Raw genomic sequence first — 21,323 nt, forward strand, 5'->3', positions numbered from 1 at the left:
AGGCTTTGACAGCTCTCCTTAGCCCTCTCTTTACTTCTTGCTTCATTTTTAACCAATCTTCAAAGTCATTTGTACCTGTAGACTACTGCCAATTCCTCAGTTTTAATCCTCCCAGTTTAAGTCATAAACCATTAAGAAACATATTAAAGCAAAACAGACTTGTGAAATCTTTTAAAAAGAGTAGCCCCGTCACCGCAACAGTTTAATGAAGAGAGGTTTCAGTTATCTTAGCTACTCTCAAGAGTAGAGAGGAGTGAGTACAGAGAACAGTGGCGAAGAGTCCCAGAGCTGGGCTCCGGCCACTTTTAAAAACATACTCCAAGAAATCACCTCCTGCCCCTTTATGGATAAAATAAAGACAATTCTTTAGAAGAAATCAAAAAACTTCCTATGTATCAGTCACTATGTCAAATGGTTTGCCTTCCTTCTATCCACTTTTCCCGCACAGGAAACCTGTTAAGAGGTATTCATATTCCCATGTTACAGATGAGGAAACTGAGGCACAGAGAAGATAAGTAACATGCCCAGGTTGACAGAGCAGATGGACGAGCAAACTGAGACTCCAGCTGGAGTCTGTTATCACCCCCCCCCCGAGGGGGAGGGGGAGCACCTCTGCTGCTGGGATTTCTCAAGAATGTTGGACACCTTTACTTCCTCCCATTTCAATTTGATAAGACTATGTAGGAGAAAGGGCTTTGCTGGCTGAGTGATTCTGTGTCAGGGATTTCATATTTTGTGGCTAAGAGTCTGGGCACTTCCTTAATTTGCAACAATGGCATGCCCGCCCTCCCAGGCTGTCCAGACCTGCAACGGCGCTGCTCAGCACCCAACGTGCTCAGCTCAGAGGCAACGTGCTACCACGAAGGACTGAACGAATCCAACTCGCATGCATGCAGGCAGAAAAACCAACACCGACCGGAAGGACGTCCACACTGGGAATCTGGGCTCTTGAGTCAAACGTGCCCAGGCCTCTCATCTGGGATTACTGGTTTTTTTTTTTTCCTAGTTCACATTATGGGGGCTGGAATACAGGTTCATTCTGTACCCCAAGAGCACTCTACTCACCTTCCCTCCTTCGAAGGCTAGCAAGTATAAAACCTCCACTTACTTATGCTCTGCTTATTCAATTATTTCAAATGGACATCATTTTTGGTATCTGGTGTTGGAAACGTTCGGCTCTACCCGAATAGCACGGCATCGACACACCTTCAGAGGTGGTCTTCTGCGATCGTCTCCATCACAAAACTGCCCTGAAGCCAGAGGAAATATAAAGTAGGTTCCCTTTCACTTTCTCATGTCCTTATTCCATGTCACTGGACGAGGGGACTGTGGGCTAGAAAGGACCTGACTCATTCAGCCCCTTACTCATGATACCAACTATGTATTGAGCTCTTCCTCTGTGCCCGGCATGGTGCTGGACCCCCCGGGATGCCACGGTGAACCAGCACACATGGGCCCTGCCCTCCTGGAGCTTACAAACTTGGGACCGGGGGGCATATGATGGGAACAATGTTCTGAGAAGGTGACTTTTAAACTGAGAGCTAGAGGCTCCGTGGAGGAGCACCCAGGGCTGGGACAGACGGGAAAGAACATTCCATGCAGAGGAAGCCACGTGTACAAGGACAGAGGGGAGAGCTGACAAACCAAGTGTGGGAAGGAGGAAAACAAGAAGAACCTTACCCACTGATGGGAGCAGAAACTGAAACAAACACCCTTAGGAAACAACATGTCCTTAGCTAGGTAAGTTCCCCAGACACACACCCATGCGCCTGCAAGGCCACTCCTGGGTACCTGCATGAGAGAAGCTTCTGGTTTATCCCAAAGAACAACTGGAGAAGCAAACAAAAGACTATCGGGGAGACAGACTTGGAGCAAAACTCATAAGCAAAGCAAGGAGATGATAAACTCCTATTTCAGGAGAACGGTTACCGCTCGGTGGAGGGGGCTGGTGGGGGAGGGGAGAGAGTATGGAATCAGAAAAGATAATAACAAGGTTCTTCCCCCTAAAGCCAGGTGGTAGGCTCATGGGCATCTATTGTGTTGCTATTGTTTACGCCTTATACATATTTTATCAGTATGTTTGTATCTGCTCAATATTTCATAAGAACCACTGCTTTGTATCTGAGTGCTGTGCGGAAAATCGATTAGTGGGGTGAAAAGGTAGAAGTGGGGAGAGCTACTGGGGGCAAGGGCAGCTGCTAAGACAAGAAGGAACGGTGGTCTGGAGTAGAGTGGGAATGTGGTGGAGACAGAAGAAACTGCTTCCAGGCACATTTAACCTCTGATTTTCAAACTGGGTTCAAGGTTTAATTCCAGAAACATTTCTGGAAGGTGTGACGGGAAAAATAAGTGAGAGGGGTTTTATTCACTTCTTTACTCAATCCCTTGATTTTTACAGATGTGTAAATGAAGACCCAGAGATGAGATGAGACCAGTCAGGGGCAGAAAAGAGCAGCAATGAATCATGAACACCCAGCCCTTTGCTTCCTTCCACTCAACCCCGTGGCAGAACACGAACTCCCGTTAGGATATACCCGGCGTTCAGTACCGCACCACGGGCATGATCAGTAGCTAAATGCTGACAGCACGTTGGTCCTTGTCCGCAGTAGGGATGGCGTGTCTTACTCCCACAGGGACTCTATCAGGAGAAAAATATTTAAAAACTCCTATCTCAGTACAGTGAGGTTAAATCCAATTTAGTGGTTTTGCAAAAACTTGAGGTTGGCAAGTCGAAGTAATGAATACAAATGGCATTCCGGTTATGTTTATTTTACCACAATAAAAAAGGAGGTTTTAATTGGCATTCCAAGGAGTCTGTTGAACTTAAATGCTTAGCCATTGAAAATTAGTCTTCCACCCCCCACACACTGATAGATACATCTTCAAAAACCAACTTATTTCCATCTAACAATATGTATGTAATTGAAATGTGTATTCCCTTTGATTCAGTGATTCCACTTCCAGAAATGTATCCTATAGATATTTTCATGCATAAAGGCAATGATGATCTACAGATAAGAATATCTGTTCAAGAAACATCTGCAACGACCAGAAATCTTAAATATCTGGGATGCCTGGGTGGCTCAGTTGGTTAAGTGCCTGCCTTCGGCTCAGGTCATGGTCCCAGTGTGCTGGGATCGAGCCCTGCATCCTGCTCCTTGCTCAGCGGGCAGCCAGCTTCTCCCTCTGCCTGCCTGCTTCTCTCTCTCTGACAAATAAATAAAATCTTTAAAAAAAAAAAAAAGAAAATTTAAATATCTTAAATGATCATCAGTGGAGATCTGGTAAAAATAAATTATGGTACAGCTATATAATGGGATTTTACAGGCTTTTTTTTTAAAGAATATTTATGTAATCGATACAAAAGCTCTCAGATCTACTGTTGAGTGACAATGAGGAAGCAGCTATGGTATGCCACCAGCTGTGTTAAAAAACAAATTTATGTACACATACACACATGTATAGTCATAAGGGCATATGCATACCTATGTACATGATATGCATCAAGGAAGGACATCCAACGAATTCAAAATACATAATTTTATGATCTAATTTTTACTGTATTTCAGGGCATGTGAGGCCATAGTAGGCACCTAAATTTTCCTGAATGAATAAATTCCCTACATGCTTTTTATAAATCAACTTCCCGGTATATTTTATAAATCAAACTTGACCCCAAAATGTCATCCAATTTTTTCTCAGACACTTTTTTTTTTATTACCAATTTAACACTCTTCTCAGATAATTTAGGAAAGCTGGTGAAGAAAAAGCATCAAAAAAGCAACTCCGCTTCCAGTATTTCACACAAACCTATCCTGCATTAAAACCCACAAGGCAGACTTTCCAGCAAGCAAAGTTTTGGAATGGTGATTATCTAATTAAGAGGTTAAAAAGGCACATGCCGTTTTCTGTTCACACACAGGCGATAAGGTTTCAGCCCTTGCCCACGCTCACACACAGGAGTGCTGTGGCATACTTCCCCACGGATGTCATGTGAACCCAAGCTTTCTGCCTGGTCTGCTGGTAAAATGATAGGGGCTATCAAAGGGATTAATCGTATCCTTCATTCTATACCTTTTAATCCTAAAATAAGCAGTTCTAAATGCATTCCACAACTGCATATGCACTTTTTCAGAGGGTGAAATCAGCGCTCCACGATGACATTCCTGCAATGTTCCGGGGTATTCCTCGAGAGATAATGCTGCAGATTCACAGAGATGTTGGAACACAGAGACAGGGGAAAAGGGGCTCTCGCTTTAGTACTTATAACTACGTATAATTGAATTTACTCTAGTAACTTACAAAAACTCTAGGTTTCAGATGAAGTCATCCCTACCTCAGAACAATATATTCTGAAATAGCATACCTGCCCTTAGCAAACACTCCTGAAATTAAAAAAAAAAGAAGAAGAAGAAGAAGAAGAAGAAGATTTTGGATCCTCAATCATTGAGAACATAGTGCATATCTTATTGTTAGAAATGCCAGTTCTAAATCTGGCAAAGTAGTCAAAACTAAGTCTTGACCCTGGGGCAGTAGCTAATACAACAGAGCCTTTTATCCAACATAACCAACATCTGTAGTTCAGCTGGGATGAAATTCGGCTGTGGTTGCCCGAAAATCCAAAATAATAATGGCTTAAACAAGATAGAAACTATTTTCTCCCTTATGTAAATACAGTCTGGAGTTACACAATCCAAGGCTACCATGGTGTCTCTATGGTCACCAGGAACCCAGGCAATGACTGTCTTGTTCTGCGTTCCTCTACACAGGGCTTCCACCTCACAATCCAATTTAGCTGCTTAAGCTCCAACTGTCACATCCACATTCCGGTGGTCAGGAAGCAGGGGTACGTGCTTTCTTTGGAAACAGAGGTTGTACTTACTATTTTAACTTATATATCTTTGAGTGGAACCTAATCAAATGGCAACCCCGAGGAGTAAAAAGGGCTGGGACATACTGTCTTAATTCTCAGGCCAGACAATATTTAACCTGTAAAATATTGGAATGAAGAAGTAGATGATGGATGTAGGGACAACTAGCAGTGTCTATCACAGTAAGGAATCATAAAATAATGATACATACATATCTTTTTTTCTTGAAATATATAGCCATACATTCATTTCTAGGGAGAGAGGAGAGTTTGCACACGGGTTTACCAAACAGAATACCTTCTATGTCACGCACAAAAGAAACCTACTATCCATCTTCTCCATTTTCCAATTTGATTGTTTTTAGAACCGTGTCATAACTTAAAGAGGTCCCAACAAATCTATGTCCTTTTACCATCGCTGCCTCATTCCAAGTCTTTTAGAATCATTTTGCCCAAAACCTAATTCAACTGGCTGTTTTTTGTATTCATCACTGGGTCATTTCCAAGCATTCAGCTTCATTTTCATAGAAATAACTCTTATTTCTGTTTACATCTTTAGTTCATAGATTTATGAAGTTCACACGCGTACCTACAGTCCCAAGGACAACAGGCATGAACAGATTTAGGGACAAATTCATTCCTGGTAATGCACAAGTCTACAACACACCTACAGGGATCACAGACCGACAGCATCCTGAAAAGGGACCTATTAACTGGATGTTTCGTTGAGGGAATGGAGACCTTTGGCTTATCCAGCAAGGGGATCGAATGAAGAACTCCTCTCCAATTTCTTCTTGCCCAAGTCTCCTCAGTTAGCTATTTCAGCCAGAAAGCCCCAGTAACGCTATCATCATGTGTTAATGACGACGGAGCCCTTCCTGATCCATCTGTCTGCCTCAATCTCAAGATGAGGGAAACTGGGGTCCAGAGGTAAGTTTCCAAGTATCGGAGGTGTGCCCTGCACTTCCTAAAGACTTCTGCTGCTTGCAACACTTTGCATTACTTCTCAGTGGGTGAGAATGCCCTTGGCTTTGGGACAGGACTACCTTCACCGTGATGGCACAGTCTCTCGGGCTAAGGAATGTTAACGACCCTGTCTCCAGCCCACTAAGAGCCAGCAGCCCTTCCAAGTCACTGTGACAAGAACACAGAAATGCAGTCATGAGTGGCCAGATGCCCACATCCCTAGATGTAGACGTGATTTTTTGGTGTAGTTTTATAGCTGTTTTCCTGTTGTCTCCTGGATCACACGATCACAGCTATGGATCTTGCTTACGCCCACGGACAATGCCACATCCTAAGGAATCTTAAGAGCTCTTTTAATCTTCTCGACAGAAGTGAACAAATCTCAGCTCAAAACATGAGTATGCATACTATTTTAATAATTCCAAATGCTCCAGTTCATGGAACACGAACTTCACCGTCCTACATAAATCTGTTTTCTAGTAACTATTTATCCTGGACTCAAGTAAACAGAAACATGAGAAATGCTAATGTCATTAAGAAAACAAATAATGCTTTTTCATACACCTGCCTGATGAGATCCTTTGTTCAGTTTTCTATTGAGTCATTTCATATTTTTCTCATTAGAGCTGTTTCCACATTTTGAAAAATTGGGTCTCTTTATATCATGCATTACCAATAATTTTCTCAATTTGTCTTTTGAAAATTTTGAAGCTATTCACGTGAAGATAATCTTCCTTTATGACTTCTGGGCTCCAGGTCATCCATTCATTTATTCATTCATTCAACAAATTCTATCGGGATTTTTGCCACGCACCAGGTATTCTTCTGAGAGTTGGGGAATTAAACAAAAAAAGACATGGAACAAAAGATTCTTATGAAGTTGAAATTCTTGTGTAGACTATAGTAATTAAATCTAGTGCAGATCAAAATCCAGATAATCCATGAAAAATGTAATATAACTTCAGGTTGTGAAAAGTGCTCTGGAAAAAAACTAAGAGAAGCAGGGAAAAGGGAAGGGCTGGAGCAGTATTTAGGATGGTCAGGAAATGCTGCTCTAAGGGAACACCGGAGAGGAGGCCTGGAGGGAAGCAAAGCAACAAATTGTGCGGACATGTGGGTGAAGTGCCAGCATGGGCCAATGCCCTGTGGTGGAAATATGCCTACTGAGTTTAGGGACCAGTAAGGTGGCCAGTATGGCAAGAGGATATATGGAGTGGGGGACAGAAAAAGAGAAATTATTTGAATTTAGATATGCCTTTTACTTTCCAAATTTGTAAAAGCATTCATCCAAAAGAAAATTTAATTTCTTTTTAAAAGTTTCAGATCTCTCTCTCCTTATTGCAGACAGAAAGCTGCTTGTCCTAGCACCATTTATTGAATCTCAGCCCACTGCTTTTACAGGTCACCTCTCTTGTACACCGCGCACGGAGCCGCGGATCTAGTTTCGGAGGCATCCTGGTCTGCCTCCAGGACTGAGTCCTGCTTCAGCACGGCACGATTTCTGCAGCCTTATAATGCATTTTACTATCCGGTGGGGCTATCTCCGAAATCGTGAGTCATCTTCACAGACACCAGACCCTGGCTGGTTCTACTTTCCAGCCGATGAAAGAGCTTGAAAGCTACTGTAGCAAATTCCCTGGCCCCTCAGGGATAGGAAGGAGGCAGCCAAGAATATACTAATGCTCAAGTGGGGGGTGGCCACTCTCTCTCGAGTCTAAACTCCCGGCCCTCAACATCAACACCAATCACTTAACCGTAAGCTAAACTTCATGATAAGAAAGCTCATTGACTGCTAATGTGGACAGTCATTTAAATCATGTTTCTCCGGTCTCTCTGATATGACCTTAGGTCCTGGAGGTCGGGGCTATAATGGTTCTCAAACTATGTTCTCTGGACCACCACCAGCACCAGGAGCAGCACCCAAATTATTAGATGTAAAGTAAGTACAACTGAGAGCTAATGAATGGGAAACTCTGAGCAGGAAGGGGGCAGCCCCACCACTGTTAAGATCCTTCTGGAGCCAGGCAAATAATATGGTGCTCAAAAGCCCACACCACAGTCAGAGTCCTAAGACCTAACCTTGCTTTCAATACTAACTAATTGTGTGACCTTTGGGGGGGTGGTAACTTAAACTTGCCGCATCCAGGTCTCCTCTTGAAACCAATGTGGATCATGGTGTCTATCTCATAAAGGGTTTCAAGAATCAAATCTAAGAATATAAGAAATGTGCTTAGAATAGCCCTTGCCCTTGTAAATGGTCAATTTGTGATAGCTAATATGATAGTGATAATGAGGAAAATCTTCATTTGCTTTCATTTTATTTCAGTTAATTTATTACGAAAGGCCAACATCCAGTCATGCTGATTTTAACAGAACAGAAATCAGGGAATGGGGAAGTATAATTAATGTTAGACTTTTTCTGATTGTATTTATAGAGAAGTGATAGGAGCTGGGGAGTGGAGTGAGTTAGTTCTGGCAGGACTTTGTAGAGATGGGTCCAATTTCCAGGATTAGGAAGAATTTCCTTTCCTAAGGGTGCCCATTTTTCTCCCCTTTGAAAGTCAATCAATTATATAACCTAGACATTAATTAAAAGCCCCAGGGCCAATAGTTCTTCCCACAAATAACTGTCTACACACTATCAGTTCATTTCATATACATCTCCCTGGCAAAGCCCAACAAAAGCTACAAGAAGATGGATGAACTTCCTAGGGTGACCCTGGGGGGTCAGCGGATTCGGACTGCTGAATTCATCAATACAGACAGCAAATTCCATCCACGAAGAGCAGTTTGCACAATCTCTGCCTGTTGCAAGCATTTAACTGCACCTCGAAAAGACAAAAGGCGTGTTCCCCACAAAGGTGCCCCACAGTCAATGCCCAGCCCTCCAGAGCCACTGTACTTTTATGGATAATGTGTTTAAAAAGCCCCAGCTGGGCGCATTGCTGAAGAATATGGGACAGTATAAGCTTCCTCACCATGATTATTATAATGGGTTGAACAGTGGTTCCCCAAATATATCCACCTGGAATCTCTAAGTTTGAGTTTATTTTGGAAAGGGGTCTTTGCAGATGTAACGAAGTTAAGGACCTTGAGATGAGATCATCCTGGATGAGGGTGGACCCGAATCCAATGGCAAGGCCTTCTGAGAAGAGAAACGGATAGAGAGACAAAAGGAACCGTCTGTGATGAGAGAAGCAGAGTGGGAGTGACAACTCAAGCCCCAAATGCCAAGGGCTGCCAAGAGCCACCGGAAGCTAAGACGGAGGCACAGAGCAGATTTCCCCTCCGACCCTCCAGAAAGAACCAACACTCCTGACACCTTGATCCTCTAGCCTTCAGAACTGCCAAAGAATAAATTTCTGTTCTCTCGAGGCACCCAGTTTGTGTTCATTTACATAATAACACAATTATGTAAAACTCCCTATTAAAAAAAAAACCCTAGAAGGAATCACACACTAATGCAGAGAGGACTCTTTTTAAGGTCATGGAGTTGCACTAGTGTTTTTTTTCCCTAAAGAAATCATTTGACTTTGTTGAATTTTCCAAATTGACTACACAGCACATTTATCGCCCAACAATTTGATCGAAATTAATTTAAAATAAGAAATAAACCTGCTTTAAAAAGCTGTTATCACCAGGACTTTAAAAATAAAAACCAGAATTTTCCAAAAATCCCTAGCAGCAGGATACATCTATGAAACCGTTCCACCTCCCAGAACCCAGGAAAACTTATGTACGTGTCCTTCCCTATGGCTTCAAATATTCCTGGACCCAAGATGATGGAGATGTTCCTGTAATCAATTGCTTCCAGAGCTGGGGCTTCGTGATTCTGAGAGAAGACTGTCATTATGACTTTCCAACAACTCAGTAAGTCACCAGAGAAGCTTCCAAGTCATCAAGGATGCAAATGACAGGCGAGTGCTCCTGGGTGCCTGATTGTGGAACAAAAGACTTTGAGAAATTACATTATCAGAGTAATTTCATAGTTTCGTTGAAGAAAGAAAACACCTGCATTCTTCTAATAAGCCCCCTGGAGGCCTAATTCCTCAGCACTCAACGTGGAGGACCCGCTCTGGATGTTACACGTACACTTAATGAGCCAGTTTTTAAGAATTGTGAAAGCAGTTTCTGCATCACCAAGTAGTTTACCAAACATAAAATCAAATAACGCTCCCATTAAACGCCCTCAAGCCGTCAAATGTGCTTGTGTCTGTTTTGCAATGCGGTGTCAGAAGCTGTAAAGCATTGGGGAACATAAGCTCAAAAGCACAGGTCCAAAGACTGGAGATCCTGTTTATTTTTAGCTTATGGACTTCAAGCTGGCTGCAGAGGGGATGGTCTATCAACTCCCTCCCTTGACCCCTTCTGCGGGGGTTGGGGGGGTGGTTTCCTCTAGGAACCATGCAAATGGCATTCTGCAGACTCCCACCTTTCACAAGCTCCCCCATAGCCCAATTTAACACCAAAACTGTCAGCAAGCTGAATGGAACCCCCCTTTAACGTACACAGATCTGCTGGGGAAACGGCAAGTAGCCAGTTTCTCACCTTTCAGACACCCTAATCCACTCAACAGCACACCCTCTGATTTTATAGGAGTTTCACCTTAAAACTCCCATCCACAGATAAACGCACTAGCCCAGGGTTCTTCAGATATGTTGTTCAGTGTAGACAACAGTCCAATCTCATCCCCAGACCACTGAGAATGTGACTGTTTTCCCCAAGGTAGAGTTTTCTATTTAGACCAGCAGAGTCAAAACGCCAGAGCTAAACATGTTGTCTTGGTTAGAGCATTTATGATCCTGAGCCCCAAAGATCTGGTTTCAAATCTTGGCCCCACCACTTCTTACCCATGGCCTAAGGCAAGTTACCTAACCTCCCTGGGTCTCAGTTTCCTCCTGTTCACAAGGTAGAAGATAAAATCCATGCCTCAGAAAATTGTTCTGAGGGATTGTGGGCCACTGCATGAAAAGAGCCAACCACCCAGCAGACTGTCAACAATGTGAGCTCTTTCCAAAGAGCATCTCTCAGATAGGGAGGATTTAGCTACTTAGATGTCCTGCTCAGCGTACTTGTCCCTGTCAAGTGGCGACTTTATTCCATTCTGCCATTCTTATCTCCTTCCAGTCATGCATAATCACTCACTTGCTTCTTCAGATTAGTAGCGCAAAATTAGATGTCTACAGCAGCCAGCCCGAAATGCAAATGAGTGAGGCAGGCCAAGTGTAACACAATGGGGAATGGTGGGGACTGTGGAAAAGTTGAACACGTGTGTTCCTATCAGAAAGTCAGGGAGGAATATAAGCCCAGAGTTGCTGGAAATTCTTTACTCCAGAGAAAACCTCAAATCTGACTTCTTAACATGAAACATCAAATGTTGGCAACTACTTAAAATTTTAAACCTGATACCATGTGTCAACAAAATATAAGTACAGGCCAGATTTTCTCTCAGGAGTTTTCAGGGTATGATCCTGGGATTCAAATACTGTATAAATATCCTTGTTTTTCATGCCTTAGAAAAGGTGCGGTACCCCAGCAGCCACAAAACCGGACACTTATTAAGCAGGCTTGAGTAACGTGGATTAAGTAGCGCCTTGACGACGAGTGGCTTTCATCTTGGACATGAATTTTCATGGTCCAGTTGGTGGGCACAAGGCACAAAAAAAAGGCCCCTTTTTATACACTGACCCCAGGCGCAAAATTTACATGTTGTCTTCTTGTTATGGTTTGCAAATGGTTTTAACAAACATCCTATGCACACTTCATTTCAGCGACCAGACCGTGAGGGGATAGGGTCCAATCCTCCTAAACCCCATTTCACCTGAAGTGCGTATGACTGCAGGTAAGTGTGTGTTGTGAATCTGCTATTCCATCTGGAATACTCATTGCTTTAGAACCTGAACTCCCACAGGGCTGGGGATCGGGGGGAGCTTGGGGGCTCCAGCTCTTCTGACACAAGTTCACAGAACAAGGATCATCACGCCCATTTAACAAATGAAGCGTTGCAGCTCATGGTGGGGGTGACTTGCTCTCTATCATTGAATCTCCAATTTCTAGGGCCATGAACCCACGCCTCCCTACTCCTTTTTTTAAAGGATTTATTTATTTATGGGGGGGGGGAGACTATGAGCGGGGGAAGGGGCAGAGGAAGAGAATCTTAAAGCAAACTCCCCAATGAGGAGCTCGATTTCACAACCTGTGAGATCATGCCATGAGCCGAAACCAGGAGTCGGACGTTGAAACCAACGGAGCCACCAGGCGCGCCCCGCCTTCGCACTCCTTATCGAACCCTGTTGCTCTTCATCTTTCTTTCGACCACACGCATACGGAGCTTACGTTACACACCACGCGCGATGAGGCATATTATGTGCTTTATCCCATGTAATCCTCTTGACGACCTCATAAAAGAACCTCATAATAGTAATTTATTCCCATTTTTCAGATGAGAAAACCAAGGAAGGCTCAGAAAGGGTAAGTCACGTTTTCAAGGACTCTTAGCTAGTAAAAGGCAGAACCAAGATTATAATCCCAGCAAAATGTCTTCAAAGCCTGTCCCTTTAACCACTCAGCCATAATGTTCCCACATGAGCCCTTACATGCATCATAGAAGTTTTTATGACACTGACTCAAAGTATACATTTCTCCCCAGAGATCACTCCCCCATGGCTCTCCCATACACAAGGTAGGTAGAATCCTTTTGATCTCGAAATGCTCAGCGCTCTGGGAATCACTCCCGTTAGGGAATGCTCCCTCTGTCTCCAGGGAATTCCCTCTGGGGTTCTCATTAATGGCAGCGTTAAAGGGTAAGCTTACAGCTTCTTGAACCAACAGACCACAAAATAACACATTTATGAGATCCCCCCTCATCCTACCAGCCTTAAACAACAGAAGCATAAGGATGAATGACAACCTTTCAACAGAATGTGAGTACCACTTTCCGGATTAAAGACAAATAAAATGAATTTTGGAAAAAAATAAATAAAAGATGACTGACATCAATGCTCTGTGTTTTCTCACTATTCATTGGGTACAAATTGTCACTCAGGGTGATTAAACAAGGATTAATTACAAGGTTGTTATACAAGCTGAGATGTTTCAAAGTTTCAGCCTGAAGAACACATAAATATACGCACACTTGTTCAATAGCAGGGGTGGAATTTGGCAGCATCCATTTGGAGGACAATTTGACAAGAGCTCCATGTAGCCCTGTTGCAGCATAAGAAAGGCTACCATCATATAGTATATAATCAGGAACGATGGAAAACCACCAAAGTGGCCATGCGCAGAAAATTTTCAATGTGCCGATAACCCATACACTCGATTCTAAAAGCTAATAAATGTATTAGGTTCGATCTCTTTGCTCTTTATATAATGGCATGCAAAGATGTCCAAAAAAAAATTTCTTAATTCTTAAAGAATGCTATAAAACACCATATAAAATGTATATTTCCTCTAAAATCTTATTAACAAATAATAATGTGAATGAATCTGAGGACATAAAAACTAAGCCATAAGCAATAGATTTCGAGATGTCTAGCTGTGGGGTCCAAAGACTTTCTGCATAGGGCCATGTGGTCAACGCCTTCAGTTTCCTGGACCGCGAGGCTGTCTCAGCGACCAGATTCGGCTACTGCAAAAGCCACCAGAGAGGATACTAAAGGAAGGGGCATGGCTGTGTCCCATTAAAACTCTATTTATGGACTTGAAATGTAAATTTTATCCAATTTTTATGTGCCACAAAATGTTATTCTTTTGATTTTTTTCCCCAACCACTTAAAAATAGGAAAACTATTCTTGGCTCGTAGGCTGTACAAAACCAGGTAGCAGCCTGCTTTTGTCCCACTGGCTGTCATTTGCTGACCCCTGCTCTCAAAGGTTTAACTAAGGGTTTTCTTCTGTGTGCTATGTAAGTCTTATATGTGTATGTGTGTGTGAGGGTGTGTGGTTTTAAAATACTTTATAATAGCCACACCTTATTTCAAAATCAGAGACAATAATACAGACATATTGGGATGAATAGGTTTCTTCAAGAGAAAAATCCTACAAAGATGCTGAAGCTTCCATCCAGCATATTATCAAATGCCAAGGATGTAAAGTAAGCCAAACAGCAAGCTTCTGAGCTAAGAATCCTTCCCTACTTTGAGGATTCCAGGCATACGTCTTGGGTGTCTGTGTGCATACACGCGTGCAAACATGCGTGCGCACACACACACACCATCTCCTTTCACGCCACCACCCCCACCCCCGCCCTTTCTTGGCACATCAACTGACCAAGACAGAGTGTTTTTCCTCCCCAAGCAAAATAATTGGTGGGAACCCATTTCTTAGCCAAATTACAATCCACTAAAGGAAACCAGGCCAGCATCTCCCCAGATCACCACCCGGGTCATCCATCAACACAATTGCCAGGGCAACTAAGATGCTTTTCAAGGCAGTCTTGGCTGACCCAGTGAGCGCTGCCTCTGGGGACGGCTGCGTGGGGCCAAAGCATCCTGCCTGGAAAGGCCTGCCGGTTGTCGGGAGACAAACCGCTCTGCATAATTAAAACCACCTCACAAAACTACCACGGGTCTGAGCTGTCCACGTCAGCAGCTCTTGAAAGTGCAACTCCAGGAGGCTTGTTCTCAAAGCCCGCCTTTTAATACTCAAGTCGAATCTACATTTATCAGCAAAGCTGAAACGTTAAAGGGATTACAAGGAGCTTAGAATCCACTGGCGGTGCATTGATCTGGTCTTGCAAGTCTCATCTCCACATGCCCTTTAGAAATGGCTTTGGTCTGTTCCCTGGTTCTTGTCTTTGATTTCTGCACCAATCTCATCCAGGTCGGAGGGGAGGTTTCCTCTGGTTCTAATTCCAAAAGGTTCTCAGACTCCTTTCTTCTAAAACCAAGTGACGCTACTTGCATATTCCCCTAGACAGTGGTACAGACCAGTGATCGGCAAACATTTTCCGTAAACAGCGAGACAGTAAATGTTTCTGGCTTTGTAGGCCAAATGATCTCTGCTGCAAATACTGAACACTACCGCTGTAGCAAGAAAACAGCCACAGACAGTATGTAACAAATGCACTTGACCTTGTTCAGATAACTACTTATGGGCACTGAAATTTGAATTTCATATAATTTGCCTAGGTCATGAAATATCTATAATTTTTTTCCAACCATTTAAAAAAATTTTTTTAAAGATTTTATTTGAGAGAGAGAGAAAGAGAGAGCAGGGGGAGGAGCAGAGGAAGAGGGACAAGCAGACTGCACTGAGCTCAGAGCCTGATGCGGGGCTCATTCTCATGACCTGGAGAGTCATGCAACCAAGAGTCAGATGCTCAACCGACTGAGCCACCCAGGTGCCCCATTTCTTTCCAACCATCAAACAAATGTTAAAACCATGTAGGTCTTATAAGTCATACAAAACAAAAACAGGTAAAGGGACAGATCTGGCCAGCAGAACTCAATTTGCCGACCCCTGGTCCAGACTGTTGCTATTCAAAGTGTGTTCCCTGGACCAGCAGCATCAGCATCACCTGGGAGCTCCTTAGAAATACAGACTCTTAGGCCCCAGCCTCAATCCCGGTCTGTCGGAATCTGCATTTGAATAAGATGCCCTGGGAATTCACACGCAAGCCAAGCTGGAAAAGTCCTGGTCCAGACACAGAATTCTACAGTCAGACAAGGCTGGAATACCATCGACTAGCTGGCTATAGAAATCTCAGCAAACTGACCCCGAGACTCCGTTTCCTTATCTATTAAAACAGGTATAAATAATCACGCCATCTCCAAGGTCTGCTGTTAAGGGAAAGACAAGAAGGATGTAAAACGCTTGCCTGGCGTGGTCAATGCTTTCAAAAGGGGAGCTACTGTTACAGAAGCGTACTATTTTTTACGCTCATTGTTTGAGACAGGGGCACGCTTATTCAGGGCTTACAAACTCCAATCACTGCCAGTATGGGACAGGACGCCTGAATACTTGAAGAGGTCCTCAATGCAACTGGAGTATCAGGGACAACGGCAAGCCAAGGTCACACCCACCTGCGGAGAGACAGTGCAAATGCTTCCAGGCAGCAAAGTAGGCTGCTTGCGACCTCACCATGGCAGTTTCCAAGAGAAGCTGGAAACCCAGATTTTAACGTTATAAAAAGCTCTCTTCCTTAACACACTGTGCAGACCAAAGAAAATCCACCTGCAGGCTGGATGTGACCGGAGGGCCCTCTGCCTTACAACAGAGGGGTAACAAGAGGTAATAAGTCACCAGAAAATGAACCGGAGTTTCAGAGCTAAATTCCGGCGCATTCTCCCTAGCCAGGAGACCTGGGACAGATTATTTAACAAGTCAGAGCCTCAGTTTCCTCATCAGGGAAATCCCCACATCTCCCTCGGAGAGTTTGGTGAGGACGAATTAGAAATGTATGTAATACGTGGAGGCACAGCTCGGGACAGGGTAAGCGTCCATCCGTGTCACGGCTGGTGTTTTAGTTATTATTACTGTTTTATTCTTCAGAGCCTAGGCATTCACAGGGCGAATCCTCCCTGTATAAATGGCTGTTTTTCTCTCTCTGCTCAAACTGGTGGCAAACAAGCAAGCCCAATCAACCCCCACGGAGCAAGCTGTCTCCCAGTGCAGGAAGAGCTTAGTTATTAATGATTTTGTTTGGGCCACAGTCCACGAAGATGCCTTAACGTTCCCCTGAATGAAAATTCCGCCTGAGGCCCGGCCACTGCGGGGTTGGCCCTGGGCTGCCTTGAGGGGCCGCTTCTTTGTGGCCGGGTCACCTGCAGGGAACAGTGCTTACCTTTGCTCGGCACACGCCCTAGATCAGGTGGACAGCACTGTGCTTGACAATCGTGAGCTCTCTGTTCTCCAAGACACGGGAAGGGACCCTCCTAGCATTTTTGTTTTGTTTTGTTTCTTTAGAAATCCTACAAATCCCTCGCATTTGCCACCTACAGGTGTGGGTGATAACAGAAATGGGGAAAGAGCATTGTAACCAGGGAAATCCCCATGAACTCTAAGAGACTTCCACGGGACCTTCGGCATCTTTCCTCCCCCAGAGGAAGCCCCCAAGGACAGAGAACAATTCGGCATCCGCAGGTCTCTCTCTCTAAGGGCACACGCATCAGCTGGGGAGCTTGTTAAAGCTCAGGCAGACTGAGCGAGTCTAGGGCAGGGCCTGTGAGTTTGCATTGCTAGCAAGCTCCTGGGAGACGTTGATACAGCTGGTCCCACCCCAGGTTTGAACGAGCCTCCTCCTCCCTTGCTCCTTCTAGGTCTCGGCTCAAATGTCACCTCCTCAGAGAGTCCTTTCCTGACCGCCTTATCTGAAATGTAATTATTTGTCGACTGAGCGCAGGAATCCTGTCTGGTGTGTTCTCTGCTGTATCCCCAGCACCAGGAGAGCCAGGCGCTCAAATATTGGTTCAGTAGAGAGATCCCACTTTGACAGAGGGAAATGAAACCCAGGGAGTCTAGGCCATTTGCTGAAGGTCACACAGCTTGTCAAAGCCAGAGCAAGACAGCGGGCCAGCTCCCTCAGGACTTCAAAGCCTTAGCTCCCTCCACCACACCAGACGAGGAAGCAAAGTTTGTTTACAACACACACTTCCTCCCCTAGAATGTTAGTACCTTCGAGCTGGACGCAGGGCCACCATTCTGTTCTCCTTTTGGGAGATGGCTGCGGGTGGGCAGTGGACCGGAGGGGACCAGTGTGGAAGCAGAGATGCCAGAGGAGAGGCCAAGCAGTCACATTTAGGGTGCCTTGGTACTCTGGGGGTAAGGGAAATTCTCTCTCTTTGGGTCAGACCAAAAGGAGCCTTTCAGCCTAAGTCAGGCCAGCCTTGTGCTCCTCTCAGAGCACCACGGTCTCTCCCAGGGGCTCACAGCCTCCCCAGTCAGAGGAGTGGAAAGTGGGCACACTGTGGGTTCCCAGCTGCCAAAAAAGAACATTGTGCTGTAACCCAGGAATGGTTGTCCCTCTTCTCCAAAAGGTCACCAGAAAATATGCCCATGGGGGAAAAGGAGGGAGCAAAAGCAAGGAGCTGCTTCCTTTCCAGCAATGGGTGGAAATGCCATAAAAACCCCATTCATGGAGCCAAAGTGAAGCCTTTCTGCTGCCAGTGGGGAAACTGCTTCTGCATGAAAACCCATCTCAGCCTCATGAAAGGGTCTCTTTCCAAAAGAAAGGCTCCATAATGGGCTGAAAATACAACACTTGTTTCCCCTGTCACAAATTTAGCTGGATTAAAACGGCTGAAGATTCTCCAAGAAACTGTGGTCATGAAAGTCTAGAGTAAGCTGGACACCCAGCAGCCTCAAACGGGCTACTTATGCCTCCTCTTAGGCAGTTGAGAGGAAGCTAAAAATAATTAACAAATGTAGCCAATAGTTACCATGGGCCTGATACCGGGCAAACAATGTGTTTTCCACATCTCATTTAACCCCTGCAATAATGCTGTGAGCTGAGCACTATTATTAGTCTCACCTGATGGGTAGGGAAACCAACAACTAGGGAGACCAAGGGACTTACTGGAGGTCAGAGGTCACACGGAAGAAAGGAGGAGCGTCAGGCCACAACCTCCACACTGAACAACTACCCCACAGGCCTCTGGTCAGAAGTTGACCCCAAGGCTCCAGAGTAGGGGAGGAACTGGGAAGCACTCTCCTGTCCATGACACTGCTTTTTCTACCCCCAGTGAGAGCACGAAAGAGAGCAGAGAGGAAGCAGCTAGTGTCCTGCCATATTGGATTGGGTTTACCAAGTAAGGCTCCTGCACTTACCTATTCCACGGATCACCTACTTTCCCATTTGGGACGCGCAAGGGGCCAGCTCAGACCACACCTATTCGGGCTACAAAACTGGCAGTGATGGTTGCCTCTTCCTGCCCATTACATATTTATAAGGTCGCCTGGCCTCGCCTCTGACACAGAAGTTATTAAATGCTCGGGAGCCATAAGGGCTTCGCTCAGTGCCTTGAAACAAAGGCAAAGAGGCTGCCAGACCCATCTGAGGCAGGAACAAAAGCATTTAATTTCTAAAGGAGCCGGATGGGAGTTTCCTTATAACTGGGTGCTCAGCACACATTACCATTTAGGAGAAAGTAGAGAAGCACGCACCGAGGGGTAAAATAAAATCAAAGCAGGCTTTCCTCCCCCTTGTGTCCAGAAACCGCCCTCTTCAAAGGGCCATATGAGTGGTGGGGAAAAGGGAAAGATGCACTCATCAAAGAGAGAACATATTTGGATGTCGGAGAATATTCTCCTGTCACTGGTTTTTCCTTTTTGTGAAGTCGCCAAGAAGGATCCAGCTCTTCTCTTTACATCGTCAAACTGTAAGAGCCTGCAAGCCTGCACCCCAACTTTTTCCAACCAGAGTCCCAGCACCCAGATGCAATGGGAGGGCACCCCGATTCCGCATCTCCCAAATGTAATCATTCCAATCCAGGCTGGGGCTGCCTGGAAGTCAACATTCACGGCACGTTAATAAGAAACATCTGGCCACTGAAGAGGGTTGACACAGCGCAGGCCGGCGGTAGTGGATTTGTGGGTGGGACCCAGGCTACAGGGGCTGAATTAAAAACACAACTGGAAAACACCAGCTAGCCCAGGGTTTCCTCCACACGTGGCACTGTGGCCCTTGGAGACACTGCCATGCCCAAGTTGAATTGTTTGGGGCTGAGCAACTTAGATACACTCTGGTAGGAGGCACTCAAAACTCTCCCATCAGAGAAACGCAGCCGGAGCCCAGCTCTCCTGCATCCCCCAGTGTCTGGCCACCACTTCCACCTTTCAATATTTGTAGCAGATGTAGCCCCACTCTTAAAGGAACAGCCTTTGCATTCTTTCCATGTGACTTACAAGTGAGATTTACAAAAGGAGATAAATATAGGCATTTGTGTGTGTATATATAGACAGAGACAGATATATGTTTCCCCACTCCCCACCCCCGAATTGTTATGCCTTTAGGAATCCGTTTTAATGCATCCTACCTCCATTTATGCAAGGCGAACCCCGGGCACTGGTCACCGCAGGCGTTACATGGCTGGCCTCTCTCTATCCGCCCCAGTCCAGTCAACTTCAAAACAAAAAGACAACACAACCATGTTTCCACCACGGGGGCTCCCTCCAAAGCCCCACTGGCGTCCCAGGGAGGAGGACCTGCCCCTCCCACCCCACCTTATCAAATTTGCCTCCAATGTTCCTCTCGGTGGTAGGGGACGTGGGGCGGGGCACTGCCGGCGCCCCAGGGGTGGTCTCCCGCGTGGGGAAGGGTGTGTGGACCCAGGCGGGCTACCTCTGGCGTGGGCACCAAGCCACCAAGAAATGGCCATGGCTGGGGCTTTGTCTCCCCCAGGCACCCTGGTCACGGGTTTCTAAGAAACAAAAGCAAGACCTTTCTGTTCCCCAGGGTCCCCGAGAAGCGACCATCGCGCATTCGCCTTGGGCCATGCCGGTGCTCCCGGGAAGGGGGCAGCACAGGACACCCATAAAGACAGCCCAAAGTCAAGTCCGCGGCTAGAGCTCCAAGAGGCTGGACGGTGGAGCTTAGATACTGTGGTTCCGATCTGCCTTGAGGGAAAAAGCGAGGGAGGGGGCTTTCCCGGGCGCCCCCACACTGTGACACACAGGGCCACCGCTCGGGGTCTCGCTCTCGCCCAGACAGGGTTTCCGGACTTAACCCCTTCGGCGTCTTCCAGCGCTCCCGCGCGCCCCGGACGCGCACCCGCCCGCGGGGCCGGCTTACCTGGGGCCACAGGTGCGCGGCCGCCCGGCGGAGGGAAGCTGGGCAGGGCGCTCGCCGAGGCCCCGGGGGACCCAGAGATCGGCTTCGCTCAGGTGGGGGACACTCACCGAGCGGCTGGAGAGTCTTTTCCGGGAGCTCCGGCTGAACATGGCCGGGCGCCTCCTGCACGCAGCGCCGTCCGTCGGTCCGTCCGCACCGCGGCCGGGAGGGCGGGTCGCCTGGGCGGGTACGCTCGGCGGCCCGTGGCCTGGCTGTCTCCGCCTCGCAGCCCCGGGCTCGCTCCGGAGCGCACGCCTCCCCCGCCTCCCTTGCTTGTGCCTCTCGCTCTCCCGCCCGCAGGTCCCTCCCTCTCTCCCGGCATCCCCCCGCCTCCCCGGGTTCGCCCCGCGGTCCGCGGGCTCTTCCCATCCCTCCCCCGCACCGGCTGCGCCTACTTTCTCGCTCGCCCGGCTTCCCCGCCGGCCGGCTGTGGCTCCCTCCGGTCCCGCACCTGGGCCCGCCCACCCTAGCCGAAGTTAGGGCAGGGAACGCTTGAAAGCCCTCATTGCTTTGGCCTGGGTAGCGGCTGGAGGTGGAGGGATGGGAGATTAAGTTTTTTAAATTAAGGTATAATTCACATACAGTAAAATTCACCCCTTGTAGTGTACAATTCTGCCAGTTTTGACAAATTCACACGGACTGTAACAGCCAGCACAATCCAGAGCTGAGAACAGACCCATCACCCTCCATAATGGACTCGTGTAAAAGTTTGTGACA

At 46.2% G+C, this 21,323-nt stretch overlaps 1 protein-coding gene across 2 annotated transcripts in view; it reads right to left on the reverse strand.

Annotated features, from left to right (window-relative positions):
- The window catches only part of PRICKLE2 (prickle planar cell polarity protein 2), a 311,727-nt gene extending 290,939 nt beyond the window's left edge, over positions 1-20,788 (reverse strand). The window contains exons 1-2 of one of the 2 annotated variants that reach the window (XM_026501177.4): positions 20,568-20,788; positions 19,813-19,898 (exon numbers count right to left, since the gene is read on the reverse strand). Coding sequence is in view for 1 of the 2 variants with exons in the window: in XM_026501174.4 (XP_026356959.1) it covers positions 19,813-19,898; positions 20,675-20,716 (128 nt within the window). In the remaining variant the exon portion in view is untranslated. The remainder of the gene's footprint in view (positions 1-19,812; positions 19,899-20,567) is intronic. The other variant, XM_026501174.4, reaches the window with a different exon arrangement.
- Between the last annotated feature and the right edge of the window lie 535 nt (positions 20,789-21,323).

The sequence above is a fragment of the Ursus arctos genome, unplaced genomic scaffold, assembly GCF_023065955.2.
Source record: "Ursus arctos isolate Adak ecotype North America unplaced genomic scaffold, UrsArc2.0 scaffold_14, whole genome shotgun sequence".
Lineage (NCBI taxonomy): Eukaryota > Metazoa > Chordata > Mammalia > Carnivora > Ursidae > Ursus > Ursus arctos.